The sequence below is a fragment of the Macrobrachium rosenbergii genome, chromosome 55, assembly GCF_040412425.1.
Source record: "Macrobrachium rosenbergii isolate ZJJX-2024 chromosome 55, ASM4041242v1, whole genome shotgun sequence".
NCBI lineage: Eukaryota > Metazoa > Arthropoda > Malacostraca > Decapoda > Palaemonidae > Macrobrachium > Macrobrachium rosenbergii.
This window is the reverse complement of record NC_089795.1, coordinates 80,922,663-80,950,162: the sequence shown is the minus strand read 5'-3', so window position 1 is coordinate 80,950,162 and position 27,500 is coordinate 80,922,663. Positions and strand designations below refer to the sequence as shown.

The following is a 27,500-nucleotide window of genomic DNA, read 5'->3' as shown; positions in this document are numbered from 1 at the left end:
GGAGATAGCATAAATGAATTGCGACGTAAGGCATGGATTCATTTCACAGATGAAATAGTGTTTTGTATTGAAAATTTTGCTGGTAAGAAGTGTTGAAGCCTCCAAAAATCAACTCAGAATATTACGTGTTATTCCTTGAAGATAACACTAACATCTGTTAATTTACAACTATTCTTTAGAATGGAAGAATTATACACAAACATACAACAATCTACATTAATGTGTACAAGAATGTTTGAGAGAGAGAGAGAGAGAGAGAGAGAGAGAGGAGACATGTATGTATGTATGTATGTATGTATGTATATATATATATATATATATATATATATATATATATATATATATATATATATATATATATATATATATATATGAATGTCTCTCTACAGTGTAATATGAAAAATAAGAGATAAGAAACGTTGAAATCCATATACTGGGCACTTGTTTCTGTGCCCTGTTCACTGGTAGAATATGGACAGGTGGGAAAGTTACAATGGTATATATACAAAAACATGAAGGTGTGGCCTTAGGCCTCCGATGTTAAGGAGGTGGCGTTTCTTGTTAGAGGATTAATCAAATTCCTAGTGGTTTTGGCCCATTAGCTCCCGTTTGGCGATGGATCTGGCGGTCGCGTTTCTGGTCAGGGGTGCGAGATTAAGGTGTCGGCGTCCGATTTCCAATGTCCTCCTGATAACGATATTGTATTGTATAGCAGATTCCAGCATCTTTCTTTGTATACTAAAACCAACTACTGTATACATGCCCTGTATTTCTAATATGTAGGAAAATTCTCGAACTCTCCGAAGCATATACCGATATATCTACCTATAAATGTCATGACAATTACTACACGGTATAAACTATATTTATATATTAACGAGCGAACTATGGATATAATGGAACGAAAGGGAGAAAACTGAGTTGCTCGGTGGCCTGGATCTCGTATGGAAGCTATTTGTTGATCTATTTGTCAGACCCTGAACAAATAGCCCTCCTGATAATGTCTAAAATAGTGTTAAATTCTTGATCCAGGTAACAAATATCCTAAGTCCTGAGGAATAGGTTGCACCCTACCATGATTTTTACGGAGAGTCGTGTAGAGAGAAATGAATGTAGGAGACAGCGAAGGTGGGTTTTCTAACAATACCTGTTCTGTTTTCTAGATCAGTACATCTAGAACGGTAGGTTTTTCCCATTCTGTTTTAAATTTTTTATGGTCGGAACTAGCGAATTTAGCTATTAAAACCAAGGAAAACATCCAAAAGGATGAGAGTTCTTGACCTGGTCGTTCGTTAACGTATACTTAAATAAATAACAAAAGGGAAGAAGCCGGAGTTTACAAGATGTTCTAGAATTGTCATATTATTTCGCAAAGAATAACAGAGCACAAAAAGTCAGTACTTATGTGCTTCGGAGAGTTCGGGAATTTTCTATTGAAATACAGGGCACATTAACTGGCTGCCTGTCCGTACAAAAGAAAGATGCGCTCATCATCAATCAAACCAACAATATGAACCTGTCACTTGGAAATCGGACGCCATTGAAATTTTACCCTTGAAGAAGATGACGAAACGCGAGTCTTTAATAATGAGGCCAAACCACTAGGGAATTTGGTCTAAGAAACCACCATCGGAGCGCAATTATCATTGCACATTCCATATCGAACAGGGCACAGAAACAAGTGCCTGAAATATATGGTTTCAAACTGTTTAAATAGTGTTTATGGGCCTTCTTATTTTCATATATATATATATATATATAAAGAAAGATGGTGGGATATATATATATATATATATATATATATATATATATAAAGAGAGAGAGAGAGAGAATATTTTATCTTGTAAGTATGTATCTAGAGTGTGTGGGGGCTGGAAGAACTTAAACAAGGCAGGATGAGAGGACCTGCTAACTGGAAAATATTATTTCAAGGCAGTTCTCTAATGACTATTGTGGCACCTGGCTGCCTGTGTATGCGCTCACACGAAACTCACCCTTGAAATTTTTACTTGAGTCGCAGTCTTTTACTTAAGAGGTCTAGTATTTATCAACATTCATGGGCGCACAAACGAAGATGTTTTTATCCTTTCCACTTGAAACTTTTAGGTCTTTCCTTGAAACTTCATTCAATTTTATTTTTTCTATACAAGTCGTTCTTTATTCAATTTTATTTTTCCTATACAAGTCGGGTTTTCTATCAAAATGACAGATATTAAACAGATAATTACAAGTAAGCTTTAACTAAGTTATGCTATTATTATTTGCTACTACTGAGACTACGTTACATCTACTACTTAATAATTATGACAATAATGACCATTCTTATCATAATTATTATTCATGAAGACAGAATATTCATATGCCACTATTTAATTATTCATATGAAACTATCCACTGTAAACCTTGCTAAGCCAGCTTCCATGGAATTCATAACCCGTGTGACTTAGGAAAAAACACAGTAATATAATCAAATTACAGAAAAATAAAGAAAGACACGAGTAAACAGCAATTACGAAAGAGGTCAGGTAAATTGTGGCACCAGCAGTCATAAAAATCACAAAACTATCAGGTAGATTGGTCCATACTTTTCGAGGAAAGAGAAGGAATGATCACTGGTATTGGCCACTCAGATATAATGGCATCTGACCAACATTAGTACATAACTGTACTCTGTAAACGTGCTGCCAAGATTCAATATACATTTATATTAAGCGATTCTGGAGAGCATCTGACTAACAGATATTACAGTAGGCCGTAATTATTTTCAAGTATTTGGGCTAATGTAACTTGTGAACATGCACAATAATCATGTTACCCAATATCTTTTTTTTTATAGAAAATGACAAACAAGTCATTTCTTGGAAAATTATCCTTGCGTTTGGTGAAAATCTCATCAACGCGGAGCCAGATAATGTCTCGGAGAACTTCTGGGTCAGACAATGATACAGAGACTTTACTGCGTTTTTCCTTTTTCCACAAAAACAGCCACGGTCTTGTAGCCATCTAAAACATAGGTTCTCAACCGGTGGTCCACAGGATGTTCACTATATCTGGCACGAGAAATCTTATCCAAATACCTGTAGATAACTGACCACTCTTTTTACTGTATTATTTCTATTTAAGAAATATAATGAAATTATTTTAGGCTGCAGCACCAGGGCCTAGCCTAGCACACTCGTGGCACAAATTTTTTATCCAGGCATTGGCGAAGTTTCTAAACGCTTGGCACCTCTCTGAACCATTTCCTGTAAGTATCAGTCTTCCCTTACTTGTGGAAATATACTGGAACACCTAACACTGAAAACCTTGTCAGTGAAAAGTTAATCCAATAGTCTGATTGCACAGAAAAATGAGACCAAAATAGTAGCTGTCGGCTTAAGTCAACAATTTTATATAATTTTCTCGAAATCTAGTTTGTAATTCATGATTAAGAAATGTACTTCAAAAGCAAAATCTTTACTGTATATTTAACGTTACTCAAAAATGAAATGCTCCATGATATTTTATTTTTATTATGCTGGTGGGCCATTCCCTGGAGCGAGTTGAGAGCCACTGGTCTAAAGAATAAGGATTTAAAAGCATCAGGGGCACAAACGCATGCGAAGCAGCCTTACGGTTTTAGTCTGACACGCTTACACCCAAACTTAATGTTGATTCTTGAAGACTGGATGCAAATACCTTTACCACTTCTGTAAGATTAATTACTATCAACCTTTAAGAGATTTATCTTTAACGAGACAGCACGCGTAAAATATAAATGAGATTTAGTTTCCAAAACTTAATAAAAACTGCACTGAAATTATCACGTTTCCTTAGATTAAAATACATTTAATTTTCTCAAAGAAATACGGTCAAGAAGGGGAATCCAATGGGACCTCTAGGATTGGTTGTGCCTCAGTATTTAAGGCACTGATTGAGGGCGTTCACGGACCGTGAGTTGGGGTGGGATAGGTGAGATTCAGCCTTATTCACCTCCATAAGAGATTCCTCAGCGTTATGACCGCAGGAAGCTGAACGCGTGACAAGTTTGATTCTCGATGATGACGTTGCAGAATTGCAATAGGCATGAAGAATTCAACAATGACCTGAATAGTATGCATTTGGTCATCTACCAATCCCTGTCATTGGAAGATAGAGATTGCCAGGGGTGGCCTCGATAATTATAGACCTCTGAACCTATACTGGACAATACTGTTCCCAACCCGGAGGGGCTAACAAAATTTTGGAGGTTCCAAGCCCAACTTGCGGGAACTGTTTCCACAGCTGGACGCAGCGTGGAATGTGATGGCCTCTCTTGAAATATTAATAACAGTCTTAATTAAGGACATTGGTCATTTCCGCAAGGGCGTCTCAAGACATTTCCACAAGGGCGTCTCGAGACAATGGACTAAACGATTTTGCAAACAGCACAAAAAAACCTAGCGATTATGCTGTCAAAACTTCTACTTACTGGAATTAGACTTGGGAATCGAACAAAAGAGATCAGGGAATTAACACCTTGCGAAAGTAGTGTTGTGTCGGCATGCTTGCTTGTTAAAATCGATAAACAAGCAAATATACAAGTTTTGTAGTGAAATACAAACAAGGGAATAAGCATGGCATTAAATAAATGTTAGACAGATTATGCAAAAGGGAATTCATGCCTTAACACATCTTTTGAAAAATAATTGGGACTACAATTCCGGATGTTCTTCAGCTTAGCAATCTACTGAATAGAATTCTTGAAAATGTTTCTGCAGAGGAGAGTCAATTGTGGCGAGAAGATGATTATGCTGACCGACACAGAGTAAAGCTGAGGATAAACAGTATATTTGGAACTTGCACCAAAGGCTTCAGCATAAACAAGGACAAACAAACACCTGTGGCAAGTAACCTTGAATTCTAAAGGCAAGTTCTGTTTAGACAGTCGACTGAGAATCTTATGTAATGAATCTGGGCAGAAAAAATAATCAGAGCTCAATCTCTACTATGATCTCATTCAAGAACCATTTTACCGGGAGAATATATGCAAATGCAAACAGTTATTTAACAGAGTCCACTGTATAGTATTTGTAAACGAATGCTTATATACAACAGAACTGAACGTACCCCATCTGGGCGTCAAGCCTGCGCCAAGGACCTCTTGGCATAGTGGAAGGATGGATTTTTAGGTCTTGGGTAGGATTGGATAGGATGCTAGCAAAAAGACATGGGTTCGTATCCTGGGCCAGGGAAACCACTTAAGGGCAGGAATCCTCAAAATCCACGGTGCCACTTTTGAACTATGCAACGAATGAATACCTAGGAATCAGCAGTTGGCACCTCTTGAAGCCACCCCTTCTAAGGACAGGAGGCGTGTGTGAGAGAAATTTCTCTCTCTCTCACTCTCTCTCATACATACATACATATATACACATGCATAACACATATACATATATATACACATATATAAATACACACACATATATATATATATATATATATATATATATATATATATATATATATAATATATATATGTAAGTCTCTCTCTCTCTCTCTTTCTATATATATATATATATATATATATATATATATATATATATATATATATATATATATATATATAATAATGTGTGTGTGTGTGTGTGTGTGTGTGTGTGTATGTGTGTGTGTGTGTGTAACAACACATGAACGCATAAGTAATGACATACACAAAGATCAAGTCATGGCTTAGGGGTGTTTGCATGCATGAAAGGGCCAGAAAACTGCCTGCTTGATTTAGTTAGAGGGTTAAGTGGGACACCTTTTTAGCGAGGGTAGACATCCAGAAACCCGCCAGTTATCGTGTTATTCAATGTTTTCGTTGAAATTGATGAAATCAAAGTCACTCCTTTTTTTAAGTGTATGGGTTACATAAATTGCAATAATTCGGCAATGAAATGGTCTACAGAGCTCGTTCACAACTCAAAATAAAGCTTGAAGAAATAATGATCTATTTAATGGATATAAGCACAAGAAGCTTTGTCAGTACACAAGGTCACAAGAGGTCAAAGTATGACCTTTTCTGATGAGAAACTAAAATCTATGACTTTTGATATTTAAATATTTGTGAAAAACAGACGAATAGATTGAACATTTAATGCTTTTACATTCTGGTTAGGCACACCATTGGCAAGTTTTTGAAATGAGTGGGAAAACTTGTTTACTTATTTTAACCCCTGTGTAGCAATCAATAAAAGGAGTATATACCGGGTCAACATACTGTGACATAAGAGATATATGCCGTAATTCGTATTCTTGGGGATGGTAATAAGGATGCAAAAAATTAATCAATCCAGTTTACTCTATGTTCTCAGTTCATATAATGATCATTTGAAATTTTGGGAAACCTTATTTTTTTTCTTTTTTCACAATTATTTAAATATGAAAAGTCATGGATTTTAGTTTCTCATCAGAAAAGTCATACTTTGACCTCTTGTGGCCTTGGGTAGTGGCTAATCTTATTGTGCTTGTATCCATTTAATAGATCATTCTTTAAGCTTTGTTTTGAGAGGTGAACGAACTCTGTTGACCATTTCATTGCTGAATTATTGCAATTTATGTAACTCATACATTTAAAAAAAAAGTTATTTTGATTTCATCAAATTCAACGAAAACCCTGAATAACGCGATAACTGGCGAGTTTCTAGATGTCTACCCTCGCTAGAAAGGTGTCCCAGTGGACCCTCTAACTAAATCAAGCAGGCAATTTTCTGGCCAATTCATGCATGCAAACACCCTTTGGCTCCTGGACTGTCAAGCTCTCCTCTCACTCTGTGTCACTATATACTTATCTCTGCGAAAGATCACTTGACAGTAAGAAAGCAAAAAAAAAAAGGGCTGGTCACGAAACCGGCGATGACTTACAAACAATAGCTTATTTTTGTGAAGGTTGGAACTGTCTCTCGAATGCTTTATTTGTCATCTGTGCCCCAAAAAGCCGTTCCCATTTTGTCAATCAAGTAAAAACCGCACCGTCAAAACATGCTTTACGATTAAGTGGCACTTCTCTGAAGGACACAAAATCTACACTAAGATTTTTTTTTTATGATTTCCTTAGAGAACAAAGTAACCTCATTCAGTTGTTAATACCGAATACATAGCAGAAATAATAAATAAATTAATAAAATTCATAATGCAACGCGCTTGGTAACCATAAGTTCAATTTTCTCACATGCTAAATTTTCTCCAGTCGTGGAAACAGATCATACTAACAAGGCAACATACGTCCTTCATATAGGTATAGATACATTTTTTATGACATCTAACAAATACATATATAATATTGTTAATCATTGTTTGTTCTCGCTGTTTTTAACAGCGTTTTACTTCAGTAAATAGTTAATTTTCTAACGATGCCTTGGACGGTGTGATTAATTTATCTGTTAAGAGAAAATTTATCATACGGTAACGCAGCGCATGCGCAGATTCGGTCTCCGTATGCGTCCTCGTGCCGCACGAGTTTTTATCCCCACACTTGCTACCAAATCTTGAGAGTGACACGGATTCTTCCTATACTTTCTGCTATTTTCTAGATTCTGTCCTGATTACCTTGGTTCTATGTCAAAATTTGGCTGATCTCCCACTGTGGGTATCATTCTCTTCATGCTGATTAGTCGAGGACGCATTTTCTTGGTTGTGTTAAAGTGGGTTCATGTTTAAGGGGAAAGAGAGCATCCACGAACGTACAGTGGTAATTTCCCAGAGTAATGCAGAATCTTAACATTTTGAGAGGTTTCTTCCCTGGCTGATCTCTTACCTGAAGTTGGCAATAGAGACTTACATAACTGTAGTGGAACCTTTCCGTTGAGTCTTGGTTTGTTTTTCAACATCAGATTTCGGGTTTTATTATTCTGGCAATAAATCACCAACTCTCTTTCAATGTTTTCTTTAGTAGGTTTCACATTTCTTCCTGGCTTTATTTTTCCAGTAACAAAGTATCACTCCATTTCAATGTTCTCTTCAGTCAGTTTTGTATTCCTTCTTGTCATATCTTTTCACACCATTCCCTCCTTATTTATACCTTGGAGACATAATTACATTATAAAAGAGTTTGATCCTCTCAGGAGCTGTGTATTGGTTGGGCGGTTGGTCTCGTCAATATTACTTTTATCCACAGCTTTTTTTTTCAACCAGTGATCGATAACGGGACCTCACTGATTGTCGTTGCTGACTAAGATATGGGACAGCCTGTTCAATTCTTGCAAAGTCATGAAGGGGGAAAGGACCTTTGGTGCACAAGCACCTGTTGCACTTGAGGATCAACAGAGATGAAGAGTCTGCCTTCATTGTGTAGGCTAACTGATTCGTCCGGAGAGGAAATTTTGTCATCAATGAAGCTTTCATAGGTGAATTTGAGTGTAGAATTGCCCTCAGAGATACAAATATGGCGAATTCTTCGTTTTGGACTAAGACGAAGATTTTATCTGTATATCAGAAGTATAAGCAATGGCGAAAGATGAGAGGAAACATTTACTTCTGCTATATTTACACAAAAGTTAGCAAACTGTACCCTTATGATGTTCACTTGAACACATGGGTGGTACTCATAATAAGTGAAGGAGTTCCTCATTAAATCATTATAATTCGTTGGGAGCAGAAATGTCTCATTAAATGTGGCCGTGTTATGTCTAGAGTATATTACTTTTTCTGTCAGTTATATATCAGTTTTTTAGAATACAATCGAAAGCAAAGTCAGTGAACATTCTATTTCACGTTCTTTGAAAAAATATTCATTAAACGTGCAAGTAATGAAGCGGTAATCATTTTAATATTAAAATAATGAAGTATTACGACCAGAATTCAACCTAGCAACTGGGAGGAGGTGGGAGAGGCCAACGCAACTCAGTGCCTTCATGCAAGGAGTCCCTTGGACTTCCCAGGGATGACACCCCCCCCGGGGAGGTGCTAGAGACTCTCCTTGAGGGATACATTCTCTACGAAGACTTAGCCCTCCTCCAGGAATGAATCCCAGCCTGGCAAGAGCCCTGCCTCTCTCCTAGGAGGTCCTGGAGGAAGGGTGCCCCCTTCCAGGGGCACCCATGCTCCCTCCAGAAAGGCATCTCTAGTGATGGCTTCCCTAGGAAATGTTCCGTATCTCCTTCAGGAACTCTCCGTTCTCTGGCGTAAAGTTTTAGTTACAGAAAGTCTTGAGCTTTTTTTACTGCGACACATAATAATGGTAACTTTACGAGACTGACTCTTAATTATTTCTCTCAAGCGTGCTTTATAAGTTTATCATTGTTTTATATCTCCATTTTCAGTTCCTCGTTGGACGAGTCAGTAGAGTTCTCGGCTAGCACTCTACTAGGCCCGAGTTCGAGTCTCCGGACGGCTAATGAAGAATTTGAGGAATTTATTTCTGGTGATAGAAATTCATTTCTCAGTATAATGTGGTTCGGTTCCAATACACAGCTGTAGGTCCCTGCTAGGTAACCAGTTGGTTCTTAGCCACGTAAAATAAGTATAATCCTTCGGGCCAGCCCTAGGAGAGCTGTTAATCAGCTCAGTGGTCTGGTTAAACTAAAGTATACTTAGCTTTAACTTATATCTCCATTTAATGTACTGTACCAATAAATTTTTATATTTATATATCTAAAAAGGAATATCAAATAGTGTTTGTAATCTAAGAGGGAATATCAAATGGTGTTTGTATTTTATATTTATATATATCTAAAAGGAATATCAAATAGTGTTTGTAATCTAAGAGGGAATATCAAATGGTGTTTGTATTTTATATTTATATATCTAAAAAGGAATATCAAATAGTGTTTGTAATCTAAGAGGGAATATCAAATGGTGTTTGTATTTTATATTTATATATCTAAAAAGGAATATCAAATAGTGTTTGTAATCTAAGAGGGAATATCAAATGGTGTTTGTAATCTAAGAATTTCATATAAGGACATGATGTGGAGACTCCAGGGGGTTTGATTCAAATGCTTCAACTGTTGGGTTTACTCTCGAGGGAAGTGTTCTGCTATACGCTGTTAAGCATATACAGTATATGCGTGCGTTGGAACATTATTCAGGAAACTAAAAGAGAGAGAGAGAGAGAGAGAGAGAGAGAGAGAGAGAGAGAGAGAGAGAGAGAGAGAGAGAGAGAGAGAGCAATTAAAGATAAGCTGAAGTAATGCACTTCATGTTTATTTTTCTACTTTGGATAATCCTTGGCAAAAAGAACGGGGTTTTCTGAGACCTCAATAAAATATTATAACATTTTACAGTATACGTCATTTACTGCTCCTCATATCACAGTGTTACATTCATTACATCACTTACATTGTTTAAAATTTTATTTAGCACTTCTTCAGACCACTGAATTAGGTCCATTGTACGCATCAGTCCTAAGTGTTTTGGCTCCCCCTACAAAATATTCCTGACTACGCCCTTGTAGTGGAGACATTGACTAAAATCTGAATAGCAAAAAATAAAGGAAATTCAAGACAGAATGTCTAATAATACAGAAATTACAGAAAGAATCGATTTCACCTTGATAACTGGCCACTAAGGCAACTGAGAGAAATTTGCGCTCTGATTCACGTTTTTGGGATTTTAACTTACAACTTAACGGGGTCTCTGTCGTCTCGGTTGGTTGATCCGAGGTCCAGAGGTCCTTATCATGCCTCTTATTCTATTTAACACCTTAACAAACTTAAACTTATAGGCCTTTTTTTGGACGAGGGCTGAGTATGAGCCAACCAACCAGGTACCTACATCTACAGGCTGCTTTGGGAATAAGAGCCCGTGCAAGCACATGAATTTTAATCTAATTCGAAACCTTTTAACCAATTTGTTTATCTATCACCAGTTGGGGAAGGGTCCTATATACCTTCCGGAAGGCGCAGCAAACCGCGAATATTACCGATACGCCGACATTTATTTACTTAAAGTATGAGCAGTGATGCCTTTCTGATATATATACTTATGGCATTCAAAAATGGACAATAACACGGAAAAAGTTAATTCCTGATGCAGAAAGAGACTGTGAGCTTTTTGTCTCACTTGTTTTATGTACAAAATATGCAACTAAGCATCACTGACATTTTCTTTGTATAATATAAGTATTACGCCCCAGCATTCCTTGAGATTTTTTTTTCCGATAAATGTCACTGAATTTCCTTATCTGGAAAATCATTACTTTCAGACCCTGAAGAAGAGACACAAACAGTTAAAAAAAATATATATATTATGAAAAGAGTTGTTGATTGAAATATCATCATTATCAATATTATTGCTGACATAAAAGCACAAACTCCAACTTCCTTCAAAGAATCAAACAAACAGAACGACCTCCATAAGAAAGTGGGTCACTCCAATCATGTGCCTTGGGCATGCTTCCCGGGTGTTCAATCCACTCCCTCCCCCCCCCTCCGCCTCACTCCAACAAAGGGTGAGATAATCAGAGGACACTGGATTTCGTCTGGCCCTAGGCAACAGGAGGAGGGAGATTATTCTCAGCTTACTGGGCAATCAACACAACAGTTCAATGTTAATCTCCAAGGTGATGGATAATGAAGTTATTGTTAGTGTAAGGCAGGGGTCGAAAAACCTCCAGCCGCGGGCCGTCGGCCGAGGCCATCGCCGGGCCACATCCAGCCCGGGGGCCACATCCAGCCCGGGGGCCACATCCAGCCCGCGGGCCACATCCAGCCCGGGGGCCACATCCGGCCCATCAAGGATTTCATCCCGGCCCGCCAACTGAACACCTGGACACTAATTATCTAACAGTTGTTAGTTTATGAGGAGCTGAGCGATCAATATAGTAAATCTGAGATCATGGCCCTCCTCCAAGACATTGCATAGCTGTCTGGCCCGCTGTCTCCAAAAGGTTGCCGACCCCTGGTGTAAGGAATAATAATAATAATAATAATAATAATAATAATAATAAATAATAATAATAATAATAATAATAATTATGACGACGATGTGCAAAAACAAGATACTGTTCATACTATAATAATAATAATAATAATAATAATAATAATAATAATAATAATAATAAAATAAATAATAATAATAATAATAATAATAATAATAATAATAATAATAATAATAATATGCACAACCAAGATGCTACTCAATACTTATAGCGCAAAATATAATTATATCTGCAATAACATCGACAACAATCATGATAGTATATTGATTTAAAAGCCTATTCAAAATATCCAGATGGTATCAATGCAACTATAAACGCATAATATTAATGAACACTGCGTATACTACAACTAACTACTACTTCTTGCTGCTACTCCTATAATAATAATAATAATAATAATAACAATAATAATAATAATAATAATAATAATAATAATAATAATAATAATAATAATAATAATAATAATAAGCGAAGTCCTAAACAAAAAATATGACTAAGTATAACGAAACATATTTTTTCTTTGGTGAATTGAAGACTCAGACGGAGAGAGAGAGAGAGAGAGAGAGAGAGAGAGAGAGAGAGAGAGAGAGAGAGAGAGAGAGAGATACAAAACTCTCACTTTGAAAAAAAGGAAAATATTAACGAGAATCATGAATTAACTGTATTGCCACTAAGGAGCACAAGTATCATAAATCTCAAATTCACTATTATTTTATATAAATCTCAAATTCACTATTATTTTATAATCATTAATAACAAAAGCAGCAATCACGGCAACCGCAACATTAGTAGCAGCAATAAGACTTGTCTCAAGCAACTAGCGCAATAATTCACAGCAATATAAAAGAAATAAACGATAAAATATAATTTTTAATTTTTCTCTAGTCGTATCTGGCATCGTTCAGAGAATTCCTCTCGCCTTTCAGCGAGTTTAAGATTGAGTAAAAACTCCACTTGAACGTGTTGCAGAAACAAGGGGTTTGAACTCAAAAGAAGAGACACTGCGCTGGAAGAAGATTGGTTCAAATAGGCGTAAAAATAACCAGACGAAGCAGTTTAAATCGGTTTTTCTTACATTTCTCGAATATTTGAAACGGAGGAAAATAAAACTTTTTCTAAAAAAGACATTTGTGGTCGGGACGTAAACTTACATTAATCATTTTAAAATGAAAAGTAATTTTCTAATGAGCAAGTTTAATTTAAAAATGAGGAAGTTTATACATACTTAATTATAAACTCTCGTGCGATTTACAACAGATAAACAAGTAAAAAATGCGCCGAAGTGTCTTCGGCGCAATCGATTTTTCTGTACAGCCGCTACAGTGTATAATCATAGCCACCGAAATTAGATCTATCTTTCTGTGGTCTCGGTATAATGCTGTATGAGCCGCGACCCATGAAACTTTAACCACAGCCCGGTGGTGGCCTGTCCTATGTCGTTGCCAGAAGCACGATTATGGCTAATTTTAACCTTGAATAAAATAAAAACTACTGAGGCTAGAGGGCTGCAATTTGGTATGATTGATGATTGGAGGGTGGATGATCAACATAGCAATTTGCAGCCCTCTAGCTTCAGTAGTGTTCAAGATCTGAGGGCGGACAGAAAAAGTGCGGACGGACAGACAAAGCCGACACAATAGTTTTCTTTTACAGAAAACTGAAAGGTGAAGAATACTATAAGAAAAAGATGTAACATTCAAGTACGAAACGAGGTATGATGCAAGTTGTGTTTGAAACTTTGACTACAGCAATGAGTAAGCATTGGTTTGGGTAGCCCATCTATCATTTACACGAAGGAAACACGTCAGTAATATGCAATTTAAATAGAACAAAGACCGAATCGCGTGCGCAGGCTCACTCGCGCTACCGAATACGTTATGAACGTCTTCCCATCTTCTCACGAGACTTAAACATCAAAGAGAGGCGCAAATTCCAAATTGGTACCTGGCGAGTTTTGTTTAGGAAGTTCGTTTGTCGATTTCCTCTAGTATGACCAAATGATTCGACCTACGAAATAAGCTCTCTTTAAAAAACAATAAATAATGTCCGCTATGCTGGCTCTGCATAATAATGGTATGACTGTATCTTCCATTATTGCTGATTATTGACTGACTGGATTATATTTTTTGTTAGCATCTGTCACCTGGCGGCTTTCTAAGGAAACAAGTAAAACAAGAAAATGATTGACATAAAAAGAATGATAAATACATTTTAAAAAGTCTTTGAAGCGCAGGCGTCGAATGTGATGTATGGAAGACATTCAAAATATCTTAGAAATTTCAATTTCCAAATGAAAGTTTTTTTTTCTAGCTAATGCAAAGTAAAGAAATGATTTTCTTACCCCATGTACAGAAGAGGGATAATTTCACAATCTACTAAAAGAATATGATTTTACTAGGAGAGTTAATCGAACTGTTGCCCTATATTCACGAGCGTTAAGCGCACTGTTCTCTACAGCACTCTAAATTTTCTTTATGGAGCAGTTACTCAATTTACAAAATCAGAGAGCACCCACACAGACCGCACCTCTGAAAACGCTTGTTAAAATATCAACATAAAAAATTATCATCGTTCTAAACAAACACTTAGAAAATTTAGTTTAATACACACACACATACAAACATATATATATATATATATATATATATATATATATATATATATATATATATATATATATATATATATATTTTATTAATATATAAAATGTGTATATATATATATATATTAACTTTATCACATACACAATTGTTCTGTGCATTAGTAGAATATAAAGGACCTCATTCAAACTGGATGGTATTTAATGGAGTTTTTAAAAAGTTGCAAGCTTTCTTGGACAAATGTCCACATTATCAAGTATCCGTACAATCAAGCTTGTAACTTTTTATATAAATATAGTTTATATATATATATATATATATATATATATATATATATATTTGAGCTTATCTGACCTCTATCCAAACTCCAACAAATTTAAATGAATCATTTAAAAACTTTTCAAGATAACACATGGACACACATACAGAAAACACACGAATAAGTCAACTTTCGAGTTAAAGATTCTTAAAATGAGGCGGCACTCGTAAAAAATGCGGATGTTTCTGAAGAATAACAACAATACATTCACATCGATACGTACAACCTCCTGTTTCTCAGACCCAGACTCTCGAGACGCGTTACGGTGTTGCAACGATGAATATCAACGGCAACAAAATAGTCGGGATGAAACTTTTATTCTCCTGATTTAGTTGACGGATGAATGTGGAACGTCTCATTTTCTTCTTTGTATTCCACAATTTTAATCTTTTCTCTAACCACTTTTGTAAGGCGAAAGATTTATCATTACAATTTAAAAGCTGGGTTATTTGTCGTGGAAAAATAGGGTTCGGAAGTCATATGAAAATTGTTTGCAAGACGTGATAACAGATTTTTGTTTTATGTAATTTAACATTTATAAGTCTCTGTATCTTCTTTCGTCGTATTTTGTACACAGCTACATGAATGTGTGAAGATGGTCATACATACATGCATGTAAAGTATACACACACAGACACACACACACATATATATATATACAAGCTTTTCATGTAAAAAATATCCTTAGCAGTAATAAAAAATAAGTCTATTAACAATACCTGCCATGGCCAAAGTCAGTTCATTATTATTATTATTATTATTATTATTATTATTATTATTATTATTATTATTATTATTTTAAATAATAACAATAATAATGCGTTCCAGAATTTAGTTAAAACCGGATAAAGGATATTCGGTTAGATATTACAAGATATCTAACAGTTATAATTAGGCCATTTTTTCGATTATGCCAAATTAATCATAACTTAATGTCATACATAATAATAATAATAATAATAATAATAATAATAATAATAATAATAATAATATATTATTGTTATTATTATTATAATTGTTACAATAATTACAATTATTATTAAAATCCAGTGTATAACCTCACTTGGAAATTAGAATGCTACAAACCCAAGGGGTTCAAGGTGCAAGCAGAGAGAGAGAGAGAGAGAGAGAGAGAGAGAGAGAGAGAGAGAGAGAGAGAGAGAGAGAGAGAGAGAGAGACTATGAAGTTCATAGCTCTCTCAAGAGAGAGGAGACAAATTTCAAGTTGTTGACACAAAATTAAATAAGGTTAAGCTGACTTCATCATCTAGAAAGTAAATAATGATCTTCACTTGATATTGTTTGTAACGAGTCTTGAAAAATGTATAAGTAATGAACTTAAAGAATGTATAAGTAATGAACTCTCACTGATGTTGTGACAACAGTGAATCATGAGTCGCTACTATTACCGTTCTCGGACTGACACGCACGAATGATGAAAGATAAACAAAAGGAATTAAATGATTTTTTTTTCTCTTCCTCATATCTCAATTACGGGCTGCTCTATGAGCAAGAGCCCGTGCTGGCATAAAACCAGCTCAGTCAAAAACAACAACATTATATCTGAAGCTCAGATCGAGGTGGCCGAAATAGCACAGTTTGGTTGGGATACTGACGAATATTCTAAAATAAAGTTTGAGAGTTTTATTAGGTTGACTGAGGAAATGATCATTAGGGTTGGAATTGGTACGATGAGTTTAGGCCAAAGGCCAAGCACTGGGACCTATGAGGTCATTCAGCGCTGGGAAGGAAATTGAGAGTCGGTAGGTTTGAAAGGTGTAACAGGAGGAAAACCTCCCATATGCACAATGAAATAATTGTTAGGATAGGGTGGATCGCAAGATGGAAGAAAGATATGAATGGAGGTTCAGTAAAAGGAATGATAGGGGCTGCAGCTAGGGGCCGAAGGAACGCTGCAAAGAATATTTAGTAATGCCTACAGTGCACCCCGTGAGGTACACTGACGGCACTAACCCCCTTCGGGGCTGAATCATTAGGGTTACTGAGATACTTCGAGATGGAAGTACGGATATATGGTAGTTAGGGCCAATGACCAGGTATAGTACCAAGGGGGAAAGCTTTAGTGCCGCAAATACTTTTGGAAATTAAAGGCAAAATACTTCTGTAGAAAATCAAGATATGGATGGTAAATTCCTTAAAGAAGATGCAGTTATCTTCGACGGATCAATGTTATACGACAATTTGTAGAAGTAGCTAGGGTTCCATAAGTAAACTGATCTTCCATTGTTGTATTCTGTCACTTATTTTTCTATGGGTTTTTGCAAATAAAGGTGAGCCTACTCAGGCACTGCTCTACATAAATATCTTTCTTTTCGGGCCTTTCAGAGAAAAATTATCTTCTTATTTCTCTCCCTAATTCTCCTCATACTTCCTACGGTCTTTGAAAACACTGAGTTTTGATTCCCGTTACGGATCTGGATGCGTCAGGAATGCTGCTCTATTCCTGTTTTGAATAAATCATTCGTGAGATTCGCCCATTCCTATACAGAATAATTTACTATACCTGTGCCCCCTCCCTCTCCCTCCCCCTCTCTCTCTCTCCTCTCTCTCTCTCTCTCTCTCTCTCTGTCAAGTCCACCTAGAATAATTTTAACAGGACGCACAAAAGTGACAGGCATATAAGGCAAACGATCACTGAACCTGTACATTTAAAAAAATAAATGAACGTAAAATATATTTTTTGCATACAAGTATGTATGCATATATTGCACAATAAATATATATATATATATATATATATATATATATATATATATATATGTATGTATATTATATATATATATATATACATATATGTGTAGAATTTAAATAGAGGAAGGAGAGAAACATAACAAAACGTCTACTATTTCCTTGAAGTTACAAGGAAACACAAAAAAGCAGAAATACATCATCGTTATATATATATATATATATATATATATATATATATATATATATATATATATATAGTATACAGAATCTATAGATTAAATTCCTTACATCAGAATCAATATGTTTAAAATTCTTTACATCATAGTTTTATATATATATATATATATATATATATATATATATATATATAAATATATATATATATATATATATATATATATATATATATATATATATATATATATATATATATATAGTTTAAGTACCGACAGAATCTAGTTTTTTAAAAAAAAATTTATCTTTAAAACTTTACGCAGATTATCAACCCGAACTGACGAGGTAAGCAACTGATAGTTAAAGAGAATAAAAAAATTTGTGCATCAAAAAGACATTAACAAATATATATAACAAACTATTAGAGTTATGGTGACGATGTTATCAGGTTAAGAACGTTGCTAAATTATTTTAACTTTTAATACTTTTTGCAAGTAAATGGACTAAAAACTCTGTTTTTAATCTCCTTGTGCTTAACTAAAAAGACTATTAGGGGGAGTTTCACTTTTAGTTTTCTGTAAAAGAAAACTATTGTGCCGGCTTTGTCTGTCCGTCCGCACTTTTTCTGTTCGCCCTCAGATCTTATAAACTACTGAGTCTAGAGGGCTGCAAATTGGTATGTTGATCATCACCCTCCATTCTAGCAAACATACCAAATTGCAGCCCTCTAGCCTCAGTAGTTTTTATTCTATTTAAGATTATAAGGTTAAAGTTAGCCATAATCGTGCTTCCGGCAACGATATAGGATAGACCACCACTGGGCCGTGGTTAAAGTTTCATGGGCCGCAGCTCATACAGCATTAGACCGAGACCACCGAAAGATAGATCTATTTTCGGTGGCCATGATTATACGCTGTAGCGGCTGGACAGAAAACTCTATTGCGTCGAAGAAACTTCGGTGCATTTTTTATTAGTTGTCTTGCACTCTTACGCTATTGTTAATCTTATCTGACGCGCTTTATTGTGAATGATTTAAACTGCTTATTAAAACGACTTCTACCGATACAACTGTCACTTTACGTTTTAAAGGAATTTCATTTCTCATTTGCCTACCCGAATAATTTGACCATCAGCGCCTTCTTTTAAACAGAGGCGCTGAAAAAAATGCCCAAGTAAAACTGCGATCTTCATTATGGGATGGAATGGAGTATAGAGTTTAGGCCAAAAGCCAAGCACTGGGACCTTTGAGGCCATTCAGCGCTGGAAAGGAAATGAGAGTAGGCAGGTTTGAAAGGTTTAACAGGAGGAAAACCTCGCAGTTGCACTATGAAATAACTGTTATAAGAGGGTGGGGTAGCAAGATGGAAGAAATATAACATGAATGGAGGTACAGTAAAAGGAATGAGAGGGGTTGAAGCTAGGGGCCGAAGGGACGCTGCAAAGAACCTTTAGTAAAATTTAAGTTTCAGAGTGTTAGATAGATCATAATAGGCCTTTTGATTTCGGTGTATTTATCCTAATTATATTTTACATGTGGGTGTGTGTTTTTTCCTCACTGTCCTAACACGAGAATCCTTTTCAGAAAATAAGCTGCACCATTGAAGGCATGTTCCATTTTGCTCTAAATCCCTTGCCAATCCTCAAGTAAAGATAACGATTTGACAGAGGCTCTTGGGACTGAGTATTATTATTATTATATATATATTACCCACGGAGTGAAACGCTTGTCGAGCAAGCCATATGGATTGAAAACAATTACATAATGTATTATGACTAAGAAACCACAACAACTATTGCACCTATATATATAGTATATATATATATATATATATAGCAGTTATATATATATATATATATATATATATATATATACACACACACACACACAATAAAATAATAAGTTCTTGCAGTTGAAGATCTCACGAGAATATTTTTAGCAGCACATTCACTTGTAATTAACATGCCGCATATTTTGTGGGTGGAGCTTGGCCTATCAGTATCATCGCCTATGGTATTTCCAGTTTCCATGGCCGTAGCTGTTGCTAGATCAGTTTACAGGCTCAAATCAATCAATGAATAAAATATGACATTTAAAATAATTTTTCAGTAAATTTGAAATCAATATCCAAATCACCTTACAGTAATAGCTGACGCCACAATCAGTATATAACAGTCTAGTGATATTGCAATGTTACACTGTTTCAGCATAATCTGGGGCTGTTAGTTAACTGAATATGAATGTAATTAAGGTTGTTTACATTTTGAAGAAGGTAAAAGAATGAACCAGGAAAATACGTTTGTTTCGTTTTCTATGAACGAAATTTAAGTCAAAGAAAACGTATTTTAATCGTGAACCTTTAAAATGGGGACCGATACGAGCTGTGTGTGTGTATGTATATATATGTATATATAAATATATATATATTATATATATATATATATATATATATATATATATATATATATATATATATATATATATATATATATACGTGTGTGTGTGTATACATAACTGAATAATGCAAGTAAAATCAATAAGAAGAAAGCAAATAAAACCCAGTAAATATTCAAATATAAAACTTTCATGGGAGGTTTAATGACATGTTTCTGGGCAAGCGATGATTAGAATCACTGGTAAAGAGCAAAAGCATTTGACAGATGTTGCACTGATTATCAAATAATAATAAAAAATAATAATAATAATAATAATAATAATAATAATAATAATAATAATAATAATAATAATAATAATAATATACATATGCTTTAATTAGATATTTCTAATTAAAGTAAGTGGGAGTGAGCTCCCACTGTTTTGCAATTTTAGTGCAACATTTCTCCTTCGTAAAAGGTATGCACTTGTCTGAACTGATTTTGTACACGGTGCCATTACAGTTTTTGTATTTCTACAATAAAGTAACAACAAAGAACAGAGAACTGTCACGAAAATGTTATGTAAGTTGCGCTATGTTATGAATGCATGTTGTTACAATCGTGACATCATATGTAGGCTTAGAAAATAAGCAATATTCTTCAATACGCTGTTATGAAAAAGACCGATCTTTAGTTAAATGCCACTCATGTTGTAAATCCAGGCTACCCGTGCTGTGTAGCAGCTAAGATAGGCCAGAGTACAATACAGCTTTGGTTAAGAGCTGCGTGCTGTGAGGCACAAGAATGGTGTGCTATGTAACCTACTGTGTTCTAGAGAACGAGTTATAGGAACGAGTCATAGAAGGGAAATAGTTATAGGAGGAATCCAATTACGAGTAAGAAGTCTGCCTTAATTGATTGATTATATGTATCAAAACTGGCGTCACAACATCTAGGTTTTATCCAGTAGAATAGAAGGGAGGTTAACACTACGAAAAATGAAAGAAACTGCGGAAGTCAAGAGTTTCCATTCCTTAACCTTAACGTGGAACATGAGGAGTCTTTGGTATCCAGCCTCAAGTGCCAACTTAAAGCTAGGGCATTGTTTGGTATTTATACTAGCGTAGGCCGAGGTTAAAATTGTTATGGTAGCCTCCGAATGTCAAAGCAAGGAATGGCAGTACAGCGAAGGTGGTCAATATACTTACTTTGCACATTTCTTAGTCGCCACGGGTTCCAGTATTGCACAATGACCCACAATACAGAATTTAAATCCTATACAGTATGTCTACGTGAACGCAACAAGTTAATTCAAAGTTTATACTAAAGATGATTACCATAAAAATCTTCCGTTTTAAGCGACCTCAAGATGCTGAAGGTTGCAAACCTTACGAAGTTCGGTCTTTCTGATGCTTCATCTCTGCTTACGATTTAATTTTATTTGTCATTATGGTATCAAAAACACCCATAAAATAGCAGTCAAATATTCCATCTTTCAATTACTTTCCCTCCTTGAAGGAACTCGAATTTTCTATAAAAAAAAATCGTTCTACCTTTCCGAACATGAACTAGAACCTAGGTAAATTAGCAATTGGAATCTGTCAGTAACCAACAACCAGCCATAATCTGCTGCTGACGCATTCTATATGAAATATTACAGATCACTATAGCTAATAACTTCTAGATACAGTTCGGGAAGCTTCCATAAAACAGATCACAGTAGCATTCTTTAACGAGAGAGGAATATTGAAATGCAGAGTCTTGTAAACGCAAAACATTGTTCCATTTCATAGCTAAGCCTTATTCCATTTTTCGATTACTAAGCCTTATTCATATAATTTTCGATTATATATATATATATATATATATAGTATATATATATATATATATATATATATATATATATATATATATATATATATATATATATATATATATATATATATATATATGAAATTTTTATCACACCGTGATTTATATACAATCATGAAGCTACAAATGTCGTTTAATATCCAATTCACGCTACTTCGGGAATATTCCCGAAGGGGAATTATAACCGAAGGGGAATTTTTAAGTGAGAAATGGATCGGTACTGAAGTGTCTCGAACACTCGACATATAATACCTTCCAACGACTCCAGTCGACGGTTAAACCACTGATATATATATATATATATATATATATATATATATATATATATATATATATATATATATATATATATATAATATATATATATATATATATATATATATATATATATATATATATATATATATATATAAACTAAATGGCTTTCAAGACTGCTGTTTCAATGCTCTTTCGTATATGTTTTCAAGTTTCCCTTGGTTTGGTTTTTGATCTTTCGAATTTCCGTTTTTTTTAAATCCTTTGGTTTGGGTTTTGGCTCTCTCGTGTTGCTAATGCTTTTGAAGGTATCATTAACTCAGAATTTAAGAAGAAATATATTTTCCCCCTCTATATACAGGGTTTCAGGTGATTGTCTACCACGCCCTTGCCGTGGCCTTTCTAGCACCTGCCGTGAAGCACACCTGCGTCATCCCGCCTGAGGATCAGCTTACGTTAACTTCGCAGGTTTCTGGTGATAACGCTACTGAGACGTAAGTCGTTAAGTTTTTTTTTATTGTACTAACCAGTCTTCTTTTCTCTCAGTGACTTCTTCTTTTCTCTCAACTTCTTCTTTTCTCTCAGTAACTTCTTTTCTTTCTCTTCTCTCAGTGACTTCTTCTTTTCTCTCAGTAACAGGAGGAAAACTTCGCACTTGCACGATGAATCAATTGTTAGGAGAGGGTGGACCGTAAGATGGAAGAAAGAGAATATGAACGGAGGTACAGTAAAAGAAACAAAAGGGGTTGCAGCTAGGGGCCGAAGGGACGCTGCAGAGAGAGAGAGAGAGAGAGAGAGAGAGAGAGAGAGAGAGAGAGAGAGAGAGGCGGTTGCACGCTAGGCTAATTTTCCGTTACTTCCAGAGACCAATGTTACTACACTTCTGGGAACATCTCCAGACAGTGCAAAGAGTGGCATTACGACAACACCATCTTCGGCCACACCATGACGTCAGAGGTAAATATATGATCAATAAGCATCACTCTTTATGTCAATCCTTCATAATTTCGTACTTGAATTACTCATAATTTTTTTAAATATAATTACTCTTTTCTGTATCGAAAGACTACATTCGATGCCACCTCGTTGTGTGATACGTCCATTTTTTTTTTTAAATAAATGCAGGAAAAATTAATTATATACTGAAATGCCGTTTAGTTATAATAGAATCACCATTTCTGAATCATAAGGAGATTGTCTTGTTTACTGTAAGTTAAAAACAATCAGAATTATATATAAAATATACAACTAAAGTAAAAAAAAAAAACAATCGGAATTATGAGAAATATGAAAAAGTAAACTAAACGATCAGAATTATATACAGTATAAAATATAAAACAAAATAAAAATCGAGATTATGAAAAATATAAAAAGTAAAAAAAAAACGATCCGAATTATATATATAAAACCAAAAACAAAAACGGGATTATAAAAAATATAAAAGTAAAAAAAACAATCAGAATTATATAAAATATAAAAAGTTTAAAATATAAAACGAAGTTTAAAAAATCAGAATTATAAAAAAATAGAAAACCAAAGTGAGAAACAATTAGAATTATATATAAAATATAAAACAAAAGTTTAAAAAAATCAGAATTATACAAAAAATAGAAACCCAAAGTGAAAAACAACCAGAATTGTATATAAAATATAAAACAAAAGTAAAAAAAAAAAATCAGAATTACATATAGAAAATAATAACCAAAGTTCTCCCATTATCTATTATTCAGTTCGACCTTGTATGCAGCAGGGCTTATCTAAGGTCCATCTACCAGAGCATTTACATGTTCGGGAGCCTCATCGCGGCGCCAATAGGAGGTATCTTAGCTGACAAGTAAGTTTAAATATCAGGATTTTCAAGGCCGTTCTCACGGTGATTTGCCCCAAATGTCCGTGATTAGCGATAAACAATGCCAATTTTCACATTATTAATCAATCATGTTCGTGTGCGGAAGAATCATTCAGTATGTATAAATAATATATATATATACACACGAATATGTATATATAAATACCTATCAATCTGTATATATATATATATATATATATATATATATATATATATATATATATATATATATATATATATATATATATGAATATATATATATAAGAACACTATTTACACTTCGGTGTTCAAGATTACATGAGTTTGTTAATAGAAACGTATGATTTTGTCGTATATAATATATTCTTACGGGCTTTTTTTAACCATAACAAACACTGATAGACTATAGTTCAAGATTACATCAGTTTGTTAATATAAACGTATATTTTGTCGTGTAATATATTCTTATTTTTATATGTATAACTATATATAGAACACTGATATATATAGTAAATATATATTATCATATATAAATATATATATATATATATATATATATATATATATATATATATATATATATATATATATATATATATATATATATATATATATATATACGTACGCAGCACATTCAACAATTCTCAACCGTTTTTCAGATACGGTCGCAAGTTCCTCTTCACCATCGGTTCCACAACCTATTTCGTTCTAAGCCTAATCGCCTGTTGGATTCCCACCATGCCTACCATTCTCGCATTTCGATTCCTCATGGGTCTCATGCACACACCTACCATGAATGCAGCGTTTATACTTGGTTAGTAAAAAAAAAAAAATTTCTGATTGCGGTTAGTTTTTTTTTTTTTTTTTTGAACGAGTCACTTATGAATTAACTAGCTTTTTTTTTTTTTTATTTCCATTTGCTTCTGTCGTGGAATGTCTGAGTGACCGGGCAAGGTGGCAAGGATATTTTATTCTGAGCAAAACTTGCAAGACAAATTAAATTTCAGGTAACTGTATTGTCGTGGAGAGAAAAAGAGAGATTTACAAATTATAAAAAGCATTAAACTTCGAATTACATACGATAAAGACTGCTTCAAATTCTGAGACATTTCCTAAAAACGGTTCTCATTAAAACGTCTAAATGAAGCGATCTCATTAATTAATGTCTCTATTAACAAAATAAAAACCGTCATTTAGATTATTTTTTTAGCAAATGATAATCCTTGACACCAACTCTTCATTAATCAGCAAAAAGACAAGTCTTCATTTAGCTTTTAAGATAATTATTAAAATGCACTTTTATTCACGTTGCTTATGCAACATATAAATCTGAATATTACCAAACAAAAACGTCTTTCAGTTTTCTTCTGAAGATGGAAAGAGAAACCCACAAGATTCCTGTGTATAACTTGTTTCCTTGTAAATATTCACATATTACTAGAATCTCGAGTACTTTCAAGTCCTAACTGTGATTCTAGTAATATGTGAATATTTACAAGTAAACACAGGAATCTTGTGGGTTTCACTTTCAATCTGTATATTATTCTCAGATTAGGTTTACAGGAAACATGTCAAGTTTTAATTTTTTTTTAAATTATGGCCACTTTACCTCCATGGCAGAAAATGGAGTAATGGAGTAAAATATCTTATGATCTCTGCTTCTTGAGCAAAAAAAAAAAAAAAAAAAAAAGTCTTATTTAAGACACGTTTTTGTCTTGTCTTCAATATGGCTGTCCAAACTCCAATGCAGGAATGGAGATATGTGCCCCTGCGGCGAGGTCGACGGTGGGGGTGCTCTTCGCCCTGCCCTGGGCATTTGGCACGGTCATCTGGGGTGGATTAGCCTATTTCATAAGAGACTGGCGCTGGCTCCAATTCGCCGTTTCATTGCCCACCGTTATTCTCTTCCCAGCGCTGTGGTCAGTAAAATTTTATTACTCTTCTCTTTTTCTTTTCTAATAATTGATCTCTTCTTTCAGTATTTCCTATTACCTTCAGTTACCTCTTTCAAATGTACACCATATTCTGTTGAAGTTTGAATTTTACGTCAGTGGACCCTGTGGGCTTGTTCCATATGAATAGGGTTCATCTTCTGAATAATAATAATAATAATAATAATAATAATAATAATAATAATAATAATAATAATAATAATAATAATAATAATAATAATAATAATAATCTCAATTTGAAAGAGCTTCGAGATATCCAAAGTTTGTTCCTTGAAACTCAAGTCATTATTTTCTGGTACCCTGTAAATTATCTCTTGAATAAACTACACAGTTCTTTATGCTGTCTATTATTTCCAGGTTAAGATAAGCATTTCCCTTTACAACGACTAAAAATTCCTTCCTGGTCCAAAACTGATCTTATTTCCCTCCGGGAAGACATAATCTCTAGTAGAAGTTTAAGTTATTATACCACCTTCCTCCATTAATATACCACCTTCCCCCACCTTCCTCAACCCTGGATACGTCTTGATGAAATCCTAAATCAGTAAATAAATAGTAAATAAGACACGAGCCTCTCTCGACGACACGAATACAAAGAAACAAAACAAACAAACATTTCACAAAACGGTTAAATGAAACGAACACATAGGCCCACTGGAATGAAAAAAGAAAACCTGACAAAAAAAAAATCCAACATATAAAGATAAAAGAATCGATGAATAAAAAGATAAACATTAAATATTCCAGGTACATCGACGAATCCCCGAGATGGCTAGTTGTGCGCGGCCAGGACGCCCGCGCCATCGAGATCCTGCAGAAGGCGGCTCGCTGGAACGGCATCTCGCCCATACCGGAGGAAGACATGAAAGAGCTGACGAGGGTTACGCAAAGCAAAGTGAGCACGTCACTTAAAGACTTCTGTACTTGAGACTTGAGTTTATAAACAAAATCATGGAGGAAAACATTCATAAGTAAAATATATTCAATTTATATTCTAATCTAATTCTTCTTAGTCCACACTAATAACCCCATGCTGAAGGGTTGGTTGCCTTCATTCTTCATCTCCAACTGTTCCTTTTGAAAGGATTTTCCTCCACTAAGCGGCTAATGAAGAGTTAGAGGAATTTATTTCTGGTGATAGAAATTCATTTCTCGTTATAATGTGGTTCATTCCACAATAAGCTGTAGGTCCCGTTGCTATCTGGTTCTTAGCCACGTTAAATAAGTCTAATCCTTCGGGCTCAGTGGTCTGGTTAAACTAAGGTATACTTAACTTTTTTCCTCCACTAAGCCCTTCTCCCCCAAAATCTTCCTTCACTTTGTTACTCAATCTAATCCTTTGGCTCCATGTCGATTTGTACCCATAACAGGTAGTTCCTCGTTGGACGAGTCGGTAGAGTTCTCGGCTAGCACTCTGTTAGTCCCGAGTTCGAGTCTCCCGCCGGCCTATGGAGAATTAGAGGAATTTATTTCTGTTGATAGAAATTCATTTCTCGGTATAATGTGGTTTGGATTCCACAATAAGCTGTAGGTC

The 27,500-nt window shown here is 34.7% G+C and overlaps 1 protein-coding gene and 1 long non-coding RNA gene across 2 annotated transcripts in view; one reads left to right on the top strand and one right to left on the bottom strand.

Annotated features, from left to right (window-relative positions):
- The window catches only part of LOC136835505 (uncharacterized), a 224,523-nt gene that overhangs the window by 7,757 nt on the left and 189,266 nt on the right, over positions 1 to 27,500 (bottom strand). The gene's annotated exons all lie outside the window — the stretch shown is intronic.
- Positions 1 to 27,500, top strand: part of LOC136835504 (organic cation transporter protein-like) — a 55,607-nt gene that overhangs the window by 17,864 nt on the left and 10,243 nt on the right. The window contains exons 3-8 of the mRNA XM_067099091.1: positions 22,548 to 22,680; positions 23,050 to 23,143; positions 23,917 to 24,020; positions 24,674 to 24,828; positions 25,765 to 25,933; positions 26,714 to 26,861. Coding sequence (XP_066955192.1) covers positions 22,548 to 22,680; positions 23,050 to 23,143; positions 23,917 to 24,020; positions 24,674 to 24,828; positions 25,765 to 25,933; positions 26,714 to 26,861 — 803 coding nt within the window. The remainder of the gene's footprint in view (positions 1 to 22,547; positions 22,681 to 23,049; positions 23,144 to 23,916; positions 24,021 to 24,673; positions 24,829 to 25,764; positions 25,934 to 26,713; positions 26,862 to 27,500) is intronic.